The sequence below is a fragment of the Vombatus ursinus genome, unplaced genomic scaffold (assembly GCF_900497805.2).
Source record: "Vombatus ursinus unplaced genomic scaffold, bare-nosed wombat genome assembly UNPS02014798.1, whole genome shotgun sequence".
NCBI classification, from domain to species: Eukaryota; Metazoa; Chordata; class Mammalia; order Diprotodontia; family Vombatidae; genus Vombatus; species Vombatus ursinus.
The window spans coordinates 23,764,365-23,776,720 of NW_020954576.1; the positions used below are offsets into that span (position 1 = coordinate 23,764,365).

The 12,356-nt window shown below is 35.5% G+C and overlaps 1 protein-coding gene across 2 annotated transcripts in view; it reads left to right on the plus strand.

Moving 5' to 3' along the window:
• Positions 1–12,356, plus strand: part of LOC114049605 (serine/threonine-protein kinase MRCK alpha) — a 410,500-nt gene that overhangs the window by 211,157 nt on the left and 186,987 nt on the right. For both annotated transcript variants that reach the window (XM_027870865.1, XM_027870866.1), the window contains exon 6: positions 10,205–10,298. In XM_027870865.1, the coding sequence (XP_027726666.1) occupies positions 10,205–10,298 (94 nt within the window). The remainder of the gene's footprint in view (positions 1–10,204; positions 10,299–12,356) is intronic.

Below are 12,356 nucleotides of genomic sequence, written 5' to 3' on the forward strand. Positions count from 1 at the left end.
GAATAATAGGTTAAACTGCTTTTGGGAAGTTGCTTAGCACTTTAATTACCCCAGTCTTACCATAGCAATGACCCGTCTTTTCAATAGACATTTTGCTTCTATTGCTGTGTGGTAGCAAAACCTAGAATGCTGCTGACTCTGAAAAGCTAAAAATTAGTATCAGGGCAATGGAAAGGTACATCGGGAGTATAAATAGGCTGTCATATATAATGAGTGAGAAACTATGAACAAGAAGAGAAGTAAATTATGTTATCAAAGAGTCCTGTGACAGAAAGAAAAGATGAGTTTGTGACATGATGAAAATGAGAAATGAGAGGTGAATGTTCAAAATATGCCAGTGCTATCCTCATAATGTCAGGAGACAATGAGGGGACCTCCAAAATGACTAGTGGTTTCCCCCTGTGGTGTTCTTTTTGGAGGCCATAAAAGAGCACTTCATATGATGGGTGGTGTTTTAAGCAAGAGAACAACATCCTATCAGTAAAGCTCTTATTTTTGTGATTAAAGCTCTTCATTGAATACAGTGCGGTGTGAAAGTTAGAGGAGTTGTAGGAGCAAAAGCAAAAGGGGGTGTGTTGAGCTGGTGGCATACTTGTCAGAGGCATAGAAAATGTGGAGGAGAGAAGAGGATTTTCTGGAGGACCTGGATGGTCGTCAAAGCAGTCTACCGGTCTGGTCTAGATGAAGCACTGCAAGAGCATTCTAGGGAATATAACTTTACACTAGACCGGAAGGCAGCATTTATGGACCTGGATAAGGATTCCTGGGAAGAATCTAAGGGAAGCCTGAATTTAATATTCATTCATTCATTTTGCCTAGCTTTGGCTTAAGATATTAGTTTTTTGTTTGACTCTTTCTAAGGGAGAGAGGTACCCTGGAGGCTGAATAGACTGGGGAGGCCTTTAGGACTACTCTGTTGGGGGGTTTCTTCTATTTTTGTCCTAAGACTGCTAGACATCCATCAGTTGTACCTTGTGTCATTGGAGGTAATAGCTGAGTCTCTATGACACCAAAGATTCATTTGAGTATTTGAGAATTTTATTGATTTCATGTTTTTGTGTCATCTATATTTACCAATTTTTCCTTCCCCTTCCCCCTCCTAGAGAGCTATACCTTATAACAAAGAGTTAAAAAAAAAAAAAGAAAAGAGCAGTTCAATAAAATTAGCCAATACATCAAAAAAAGTCCAGTATTTTCTATATTGTTCCACACGTTTAGTCCCACACCTCTACAAAGAAAGGAGGGAGATGCCTTCTGCTACCTCTTTTCAGTAGCCAGGCTTGGTCATTATAATTACACAGCATTTAGCTGAAATGGTTTTTTTTTGTTGTTCTTTCTGTTTGCGTTGTATGTATTGTTTTTCTGGTTCTGCTTACTTCACTTTTCTTCACTTCATCAAAAGTCCCATGCTTCTTTGTTTTCATTGTATAGGATGGAATAAATTCCATCTATCGTTTCTACTCTCTTATCTTCAATTTTCCCCTTGTCTACTTACTAGTTGCTTTCCTACCATCTCCAAACATACTGGTGTCCCCTCCATCCTCAAAAAACCTTCACTTCATCCATCCATCCCTGCTAACCATCATCATTTCTTTCTTCCTTTCTGTAATAGGTACCTGTACTTCCTTTCCTCTCTTTCGCCTTTTTTTTTTTTAACTTTTTGCAGTCTGGCTTCTAATATTGTTATTCAACTGAAACTTCTTTTTCCAAAGTTACTCATCTCTAAATTGCCAAATCTAACATCCTTCTTGACTTCTCAGCAGCCTTTGACACTTTCACGTTACCGTCTTCTCCATGATACTCTCTTCTTGCTAGGTATTCCTGACACTACTCTCTCCTGGTTCTTCTCCCTCTCTGACTGCTACTTAGTTTCCTTTACTGGATCTTCATCCAGGTCATGCCCATTGTCCCCTTGGGTTTGGTCCTGGCTGTCTTCTCTTCTCCCTGACTATTTTACTTGGTGATCTCATCACCTCCCATAGATTCAGCTGTAATCTCAATGCAAATGATTCTCAGATCTGCTTATCCATCTCTAACCTCTTTAATGTCTCATATCTTCATACATATATATGTATATATACATCTTAAACTCAGCATGTCCAAAACTGAACATATTGTCTTTCTCCCCCCACCCCCCCAACTTCCTTTACTGTTGATGGTACTACCATTCTTCCAGTCACCCAGAATCACAACCTAGATGTCATCCATGGCATTCTGTTCCTTCATATCCAATCTGTTGCCAAGCTTGTGGTTTTTACTTTCATAGCATCTCTAGTATATGTCTCCTTCTTTCCTTTGCCACTGCCACTACCCTGGTGCAAGTCCTCATCACCTCAAGCCTGGTCTATTGCAGTAAGCTGGTGGGTGTTCTTCCTGTGACAAGGCCCACCCCCATCCCCCATTCTAGTCCATCAACTGTCAATTTGATTTTCTTAAATTGACCATATCACTTCTTAAAGTGACTGTATTACTTCCCCATTCAAATTCCAGTCATTTCCAGGATCAAATATAAAAATACTCTGTGTAATATTCAAAGCTTGTCATAAACTGCACCCCCCAATCCCCACCTTTCCAGTTGATCCATTGACACTGGCCTTCTTCCTGTTCCTCAAACAAGAAATTTTATTTCCTGACTGAGCTTCTTCAGTGACTTTCCCCATGTCTAGAATGCTTTCCCTCATTAATTCTGCCTCCTGGCTTCCTTCAACTCAAGGCTAAAATTGTACATTCTGCAAGAAATCTTAATCTTAGTACTTTTCCTCTGAGATTATCTCCAGTTTATCCTGTACATATCTTATTTGTGTGTAATTGCCTCTAGTTTCCCCATTAGACTGGGAGCTTCTTAACAGCATCAACTATCTTTTGCCTTTCTTTGTTTTCATGGCTCTTAGCACAATGCCTGAGAAATAGTAGGCACGTAATAAAATGTTTATGGATAGCATGGGAAAGGCTAGTGAAAGAGAGGAATGGGGTAAATGGGATTATGTCTATCTGAGCTTGATTAAAATGAAAAAAAAAAAAGAGAGAGTACCAAAGTTGGAAACTGGAACACAACCACTTACATTTTGAAAGTTACTAAAATTGCTATATGCTTTAATTTAGAGATTCCAGTTTTAGACATACACCTCAAGGAGATCAAATATCAAAGGAAGGTCCAATATATACTAAAATATTTATAGAAGTATTTTCTATCATAGCAAAGAACTGGAAACAAATAGGTACCCATCGGTTTGGGAATGGCTAAACAAGTTGTGGTACATAATGTAATAGAATTTCTTTACTATAAAAACTAATGATGCTATCCATCTCCAAATAGAAGGATGATGGATTCAGGATGCAGAGTGAAGCATATTTTTTATATAGCCAGTATGGGAATTTTTTTTTGTTTGACAGTATATTCTTGTAACAGGTTTGGTTTTGTTTTTCTTACTTTTTCAATGGGAAGGCAAAGGAGGTAGGAGGGAGAGAATTTAGAACTGAAAATAAAATTAATTTTTTTAAAAAGAATGAAGACTATAGGAAGATGTGAAAACTTACATGAACTGATACAGAGTGCAGTAAGTAGGGAAGATTCACAATAGCCATAACTATGTAAGTGGAAGCAGCAACAGAAGTCCAAACTGAATATTGTAATTATAATGAGCAAGCTTGACAGTGAAGAAGAAATCGAAAATATTCTACCTTCTCATTTTTGAAAAGGTGGAGGCTATGGCTATGGAACACTGTACATCCTGCCAGACTTAATTGCTGTCTTGGTCAGTGTTGCCAAATTATTTTTTCCCTTTATTTTTTATTCTTTGTTATAAGGGATGATTGAGAGAGGGGGGGATAGACTGACAAATAAAGGCAATCTAAAAATAAATGGGTAATTTAAAAAAAAAAGCCTTCTTCATAATAACCTTAAAAGTTAGGTAGCATATTATCTACATTTTACAAATGAGGAGCGAAATTTAAAGAATTAAGGTGATTTGTCAATGGTTACAATAAATTTTGCGGCCAATATTCAAACACTGATCCCTAGACTTTACATCTAGGACAACCTATAATTAATCTGGAATCCATTCAGTGACATTCTTGACACGTGGTCATACATTATGTGTCTGAATATTTCAGCTGATGGCAAATTCACTTTCTTAATGAGAAAGTCTTTGTGAGTTCTACTTAGAACAGCTGTGTTGTTATATTTTCCCTTCAATTGGGCCAATTCTTTCTACAGCTGATATGTATATAATAGAAAATAGTTGTTCCCTCAGTACAGCAGGATTGTCACCTCCTTTATTTAGGTTACTATGCTATCCTTAAAGTAGTGTTAAGATTACCGTGGCTTTCACTTCAGTGTGCTGGTATCCTCTCCAAGTCAAAGAAATCTGAAGTTATTTTCTTGGTCATTGGTTGTCCTGTTAATAAAGTAAGATTAATCTCCTTTTAACTTCTTACTGCATTTAACACAGGCTCATAGACCCCCTTTTTTTTTGTGCGGGGGCATCTGGTAGTTGAGTTTGGCTGCTACAGACCTAAATTTTTTCCATTTGTTCTTTTGTCATACTTGCACTTTAAAGTTTAGAATTACTGAAGTATATGAAACCATTCCATTATTTGTCATAATATTGTGACTCATTTCTTTTTGAAAATCTGAAAAATCCATGGAACGGGAAGCTTATATAGATTCTCAGGCTACAGTCCAACAGATTTGGATATGTCCCAGGCACCAGGATTCCTTTAGTAGCTCAATAATGATTTGCTTAGTATTTATTTAAGAAAAATTTTAATCTCAGTGGGGACTGTGTGAAAAAAAATTGGCATCAGAAAGTAATAACTCATAATTTCTCCCTAATCAGGTAGTAATTTATACCTTGAACAAATCCTCCTAAAATGAATATTTCTTTATTTATTTTTATAAGTCTCTAGAACTGTATTGAGATCTACAAAATGTTAAGTGGTAGTTAGGTAGATTGGCTGTTGAATTGAGTTCCTTACTTCATACAGCATAAAGCTTGTTATTTACAAATGATGGAAAAAATACAGTTAATCTTTTAAACTCAAACTTATGCATAGCCTAGCTCCCTCTGCAAGATTTTCACTGTCTGCCACTCCTAAGACTTTTTCTGTTTCTTTTCCTTATCTTCTGAATTAATCATTCACCAGGCATGTAGGAAAAAACTGTCCCATAACCCAACCTCTCATTATCTTATCCCTCTCTTCTTCAAGCCTACCCCCAACCATGCTCCACCCTTTGAAATTCCTATTTCATAATAAACTTTCCTTCCTGTTCAGTGCTGGTCTTGGAGGAGAAGTACCCTTTGCTCCTCACTGCCACTTCTATACTCTTACCTTTATATTTCTCACTCTACTCTTCTACTAAATCAGAATTTTTCACCCAGTTGAAATCATGGTAGCTGTTGTATACACCATGCCCCCCTCTCCCTACCTTCTTTTCTCTATTTGATCTTGGATTCTGGATCACTGTCTTCCTCTCCTCAGCTTTTTCCCAGATATTAGGGAACTTCTGTGTTAATAATAATGCTCCCTTACCTTCCTATCTTCTCAGTACCTCAGCTTTCTTTAATCCTGTGACCTATTCCTTCACTGCACCTCTGTCACAAATAGGGATGATCAAACATTGGATCTCACCATTACCCCAAAATATTTAAAGGTGTCTGAACAAGGAGTCCATAACTTATCATTCTGCCCGGGGGGGGGGGGTGCGCTATTAAGTGTTTAACAGTGTTTGAAAACAAAAAATGTACACGACACACTTTTGAGTTTAATCTGCGTTATTAACATTTCCTTCATCACTTTGTTAAGTCTAGACAATCAAAACAATAAGCCTTGGTTTGTGGCTTCATCACTTTCTGAGATGTAAGTGCTCATCCTGAAAATGTAACATTTGAATCACATTGAGTTTGTTCATGCTGACTCTACCACATCCTTGATTCCACCTCTCCATATACTTCATCCCTTCTAAACCTATTCTTTGCTCTCATCAGAACCTCCAATTCCTGCACCCCTTTGTATTTTCTTAGGCCATTGCCCTCCACTGAATTCACATGTCCAGTTTTGACCCTGTTGATATCCGTTTAAACTCTGCATTGTCCTCTGATCTCAAATTCCTTATCTTCTTGTCCTTTTGCCTATCTATCATCATAATTATCCTCCCCAAACAACTCCTCCACCTCTAATCATTTTCAGATGAATGGGAGCCAGAAATCTCACAGTCATGTTGACCAGGGACATTAAGAATTTCCTATTATCCAAACTCAACAGGACTCTCACTGCAGCAAGGCAATCCATTTATTCCTCCATAATTGATTCCATACATTACTGCCAACAGAAGCTATTCTTAACCTTTCTTCCCTCCTCAATCCTTTAGTTATCTTTCCATTCTTAGTGGATGTCACTCCTCCTGCCATTAGCAGTCCAGCCAAACTAGTTTTCTCTGCCATCTGCATTCACAACATTTCATTTTCCATTTCCATGCTTTTGCACTGGTCATCTATCTTGTCTGGATTGTACTTATTCCTTGCCTGTGCTTCATAAAGTTCCCTTTTTTCAAAAGTCCATTCAAACACTAGCTTCTGTATGGGTGGATCCTCCTTGTTCCCCCAGCTGCTGTTATGTCTCTCCTTCACAAACTTTCTTGTAATTAATCATTTCATATTTCTTTTCTTTATATAGGGTGCCCTAAAAGTCTCAGTGCAGTTTTCATTAAAATTGCATGAAGATTTTGGGAATACCCTGTAATTAGTGTGTGTGTGTGTGTGTGTGTGTGTTCCTGTGTGTATCTGTGTGTGTCTGTGTATCTTCTCCATTTTAGGGAATGAGTATTTGATTAACAATATAATCTCCACTAAATCATTATAATGAATATGATGATAATCAGATTTATGTTAATTGTTTGTGCATAGAGCTAGGAGGTTGAAAATATTGATACTACTAACACGTCAATAGTGTGGAACTTGCAGTCAGGAAAATTTCAATTTGAATCCTTAACTAGCTATGTGACCATGGTTAAACCGGAATAGTACAGGCAACACATGATGAAGGCTCAATCGGGTCAGTGGCCTTGTGGGTGGTGAAAAAGGGGTTGTGTGAGAGAAATAATGCTGTAGAAGTATTTTCAGTAAGACTTGACAGTAATTAGATATAGCAGCATGAGAAAGAGGGAAGAGTCAACACTGACTTCTGCAGTACAGATTATTTTATTCTTTGATGTTATATCCCCAGTGCATAGCATAGTGGCTGGCATCTGGTAGTTGTTTGATAAATTCTTGTTAATTGATTGAATCACAGATGGTTGGAAAGGTTCTGCTGGTCTTTGGAATTTCTCTCTTGTTAGAGAATGAATATAACTCCTACAGAATTTGAGGTCCATTTCCAAAAAAGGATAGTACTGCCCTTGGACCATATATGCATGTGGTCTGGGTGTGTGTGTGTGTGTGTGTGTGTGTGTGTGTGTGTGTATGTATGCATACACACATACTTATTTAGCTGTTATGCATTTATTTTATTATGCTTCTCCCTGTTAAATTATAATTTAAGATTATTGTTTTAAGATAATTTTTGCCTCCTAATTGTTGAATAAGAAGGTAAAATCATAAAATATTATTTTCTGAGTTGACTTTGTACTTCATGACCCAAACTGCATCTTTAAAAAAAAATTACTGGTCAGGGGGCTGCTAGGTGGTGCAATGGATAGAGCACTAACCCTGAAGTCAGGAGGTCCTGAGTTCAGATTCGGACTCAGACCAAACACTTGACACTTACGAACTGTGTGACCCTGAGCAAATCACTTAACCCCAATTGCCTTAAAAAAAAAAAAATTACTGGTCAAATCCTATTTTTACAGCTTTCTGGATTGAGATAATTTTAGAGCCAGAAAAGGAACTTGTATTTGTATCTCCATTGATCCATTAATCAACATACTTTTTTGTGTCTGTCGCATAGGTGTTCAATAAATCAAATTCAATATAGTACAGTATTGCTTATTTTATAGATTTAAAAAAAGTAAATCTTACATAGAGTGGGTAATTCATCCAAGGTCATTTAGCTCATTAGTGGTAGAATTGAAACTAGAATGTGTTCATATATGTTCATGTGTTGCATATTTTTTACATGGTCAGGGTTTGAACCTAAATTTTCTGTTTCCAAATACAGTGCCTTTCCAGTTACAACATGCCATTTCTGTGGATGGGTTATGATCTGCATCATTGGAAGAATTATCTGTTGATCAGATTTCATATTCATTGGAATATTAGAGTATTGATCACATTGTAGACTGGGATTTGATCTTTTTCTTATAGTTATTGTAATGATATTTTTGTATGATTGAATTTTGGATGTAGTAGCAAATTTTATCCATGCCTTTCAAATGACTTGTTTTTTTTTTTAAACTTTAGAGTTATTTAGGTCGGACTTGCATTAAAAACATAAAGCATCACAAACTCCTTTCTCTTAATTAAACTCTTTTCTGAATGGTTACTTTCCTTCTCTATAAATCACCCCTGCTGTTGCCGCAACCACTTGCCAAAGTAAATAAAGGCTTTTGGTGAGCTGTGAAGCAGCAGTTGTCTGGCACTCTTCCTTCAGATTAGACCTACTATGTTGGGAGAAGAGTAGTAGAACAGTATTAGCTGACAGACTGATAGGATGCTTTTAAGAACTGCCCACCTCACTCAAAGGTGACACACTCTCTATGGACATTAGATATATCATAGAGACTCACGATAACATGGGGATCATGTCTCTCCTTGTTGCCTACAGCATTTGGCAATTTTACTATAAAACAATTGAACTAAAGTCTTTTATTTTTCTACTTTCGAAAGAAATAAGTATAACTAGATATGCTTAATCTTTTTACTTTTTTAAAAAATGTTTGCTGGTAAAATAGCTTGTGGTATTTTCATTGTACTTTTTAAGGCCTCTTTTTTTTGTTTTAAAGTATCATTTTACTAGTATGAGATTTACCTTTGTAGACACTTTTATTATAATAAAATTCTGCCATGCTATCTAATTCATTACTGAGATTTTCATTTACTACACTAAATAATTTCCTCTGAAAATTCCAAATCTAAATCTGCCCTAGAATTTGTGACATATTGATATATGGCTTAGAAAACAAAGTGGTTTGGTCATGTAACGAGAACAGAGAAAATGAGATTTATAGCTCAGAAGGTGCATTTGTATTTATGTAAATGTAGAGAATAATACTCTACACATTGTGTGGACCCCTCTTGAAGGATTTATGGGAAGGAGAGATGAACAGGGGTTGCACAGGGTGAAAAGGTATGGTTGAATTACCATCTGTCCTGTTGGAAGGAGTGAGATCTTGGGGTCTGCTGCTGTTCCACAGCTCATCTAAAGCCTTCATTAATTTTGGAAAGTTGTGGCAACAGCAGAAGCAGAGTAACCATTTTGAAGAGATTAGCTTATGGAGCTATAGTAGCATGGACATTTCATTGTATTGTTTTATTCTGAAGCAATTAATTTTTTGGTGGTAAAATGGAAGATCTTTTTAAGTATTAGTATAGCTCAAGATGAGAGAACTAATCTATGTGCTGTTTTATTAGTGCCCATGAAAACTCCGAACATACACTGAATCACATTTTTACTGTCTTGCTGTACCTTTGAAGTATGTAGGGAATTACCATTCTTTTTTTTTTAATGTTTTTAAATATAGGCCTAACATAGTTCTAAATTTAGTGAGAATGGTTCTAACATCAGTATCAAGGGAATGTGAACTAGAGATGACCATAATTTACCTATATAGAAATTATTCTTACCCCCATGCTAAAATATCTTGTGTTTACATATTTAGAATTGCCTTCAGAAACTCATGAAAAGGTATAAGATACCACTTTTTAATGTCCTAGACCTAGCAACATAAAGAAATGTGCAAATATAGAATTACTACGCCTTTCTTCAACTTCTGGTAGCCATACAAAAGGCTGCTGTACATCAGAGGTAGATGGGAGAACTCTAGTCAAACAGATTATCTTATATTCCTGGTCCACAAGAGAGCCAGGAATATATTACTTTCTTGTTGGGAAAGAATGATTTCAGCTGACAAGTAACTAAATAATAATTACTTAGTGAGTCTAGAGAGATCCTTTAGAAATGAGAAGAAGCAGTTAAAGAATAATCTTATTAAATGACATCTTATGTTTATTTTTCCCCATCTAAAACTTTAATGCATTTCTTTTTGCAGGGATATTAAGCCTGACAATATTCTGATGGATGTGAATGGTCACATACGGTTAGCGGATTTTGGTTCTTGCTTGAAACTCATGGAAGATGGAACGGTATGTATATTTAGAAAAAATTTGTCTCACAGATGTCCATTGAAACCTTTTTTCTTTACCTATGTGCTTTACAAATCCTTTCTGGAAATGGTTTCTTATAATAGAGTTTACCTATAAAGTCATTTTTCTAAAATTTTTTTGTATTTTAAACTTAATAGTCATTTTCAAAATAAAACCAACAGAATAAGGAATGAAATCAGGCATGTAAGAAAAACTTATAACTTTTGTTCATTATACAAAAAAATTATAAAAATTTAAATAAAAGAATTCTTACTTGCTTTTATACCCTCTTTTATCTCTCCTTTTCCTGTGCCATTGGCAGATTTTATTACAAATTTTCTTATAGTCATAATCATTGTGATGTGTTTTCTGATTTTGTTTTCTTCACCTTACTACGGTCTTTCTGTGTTTCTTGTAATTCTCCTATTTGTCATTTTTATAGTATCCTTAATTCCATCATGGTGGCAGTATGGCATAGTGATAGAGAACTACCCTCAGAGCCAAGAAGACCTAGGTTCAAGTCTCACCTCATGTGGCCCTGTCACATACTGGTTTGTGTCCCTGGGCAGGTTCCTTAATCTCTCAATCGTCTAGGCTAGAAGTGTCAAACACGCTGTATGCAGCTCACCAACATTCCTGAGTTGTGGAATCCTGAACCAAATTAAAATATGGTTCTTATCTGATTTTAATGTGTTGTTATATTACTAAGAAAAAGAAATATATAAATATGTTCAGTTTTTCTGAGTCAATATGCAGCCCTCAGGGATCTTGATGTATGTTTTAATGGCCCTTGTTCTATTTGATTTTGACATCGCTGCTGCACATCAGGTGTCTGTCTGCATTAAGAAAAGGATTTTCCTCACCAGGGATTTTTCTATACCAGTAAAATTCTGGTCCAGTACCTCTCCCTATCCCTAATATTTAATTTTGTTAACATACAAAGTATATTCAGCCATTTCCCAATTGCTTTATATATAATTTATTTCCATTTGGCTTTAATTAATAGAAAATGTTTTGAGTATTTTTTTTAATATATGGCCCTCTTTCCATTTGAAAATATCCTTACGCTATGGTCCTAGTAATTGAATTACTGGATTAAAGACATGTAATTTAAAAATTCTTATTTTCAAAATTGATTTCCTAAAAGATTACACCAGTTTTTACTTCTTTAAGGAGTATAATAGCCTGTCTTTTCCCTCACATTCCCATGTATTGAATTTTATAATTTCAAATGATATTGCCATTTTGTTTGACATAAGACAGTATCCTAGTTGTTCTGATTGTCATTTTCTTGATTTGAGTTTGAGCAATATTTCAGATGATTATTACCAATTAATTTATCTTCTTTATAGAAATGAATATCTTTTGGCTATTTATTGAGGCATGGATATTATGATTATATGCTTACAACACAAAATCCAAATTTCAAAAACTGAATAGAACCAATATCTGAACAAAAAAGATTCAGCATCCCTAACAATGGTCACCTAGCCACCTTTTTTTTTTTTTAAATCTTGATGAAGGAGAATCCACTAACTCCTGAGGCAACCCATTTCATTTTTGATAGCTCTAATGATTAGGAAATTGTTCTTTAAATCTATATATCTATAACTTCTGTCCAATTTTCTTAGTTAGGTGCTTTGGGGTCAGTTAGAAAGAGGTTAATCCATTCATATTGACTATCTAATCTTAAAGGTAAATTGTTGGTAATTTGATTTATTTGGTATTAAATCTATAAATAGTATTGACACTTTTTTTTACTATTTTGATTCAATCTAGCCATTTACATTGGATAGCTCATTACTTATTAGTTCTTCCTTTAGTTGTCTCTATGTGTATGTTGGTGGATTAATGGCCCAAATTGTTTTAGATATTTTGTTGTTGTGATTGGCATTTCTTTCTATTATCTTTCTCTTGATGTCTCTTGGAGACCTCATGAAATCATCTTTCATCCTTTCATTTTCACTATCTAGGTTTATTTACAGTTTAGGTATTTGTTATGCAGTAGATTTTTTTATTCATTCTCTCAGGTTCTTTTATTGAATTGTTTAATTCATT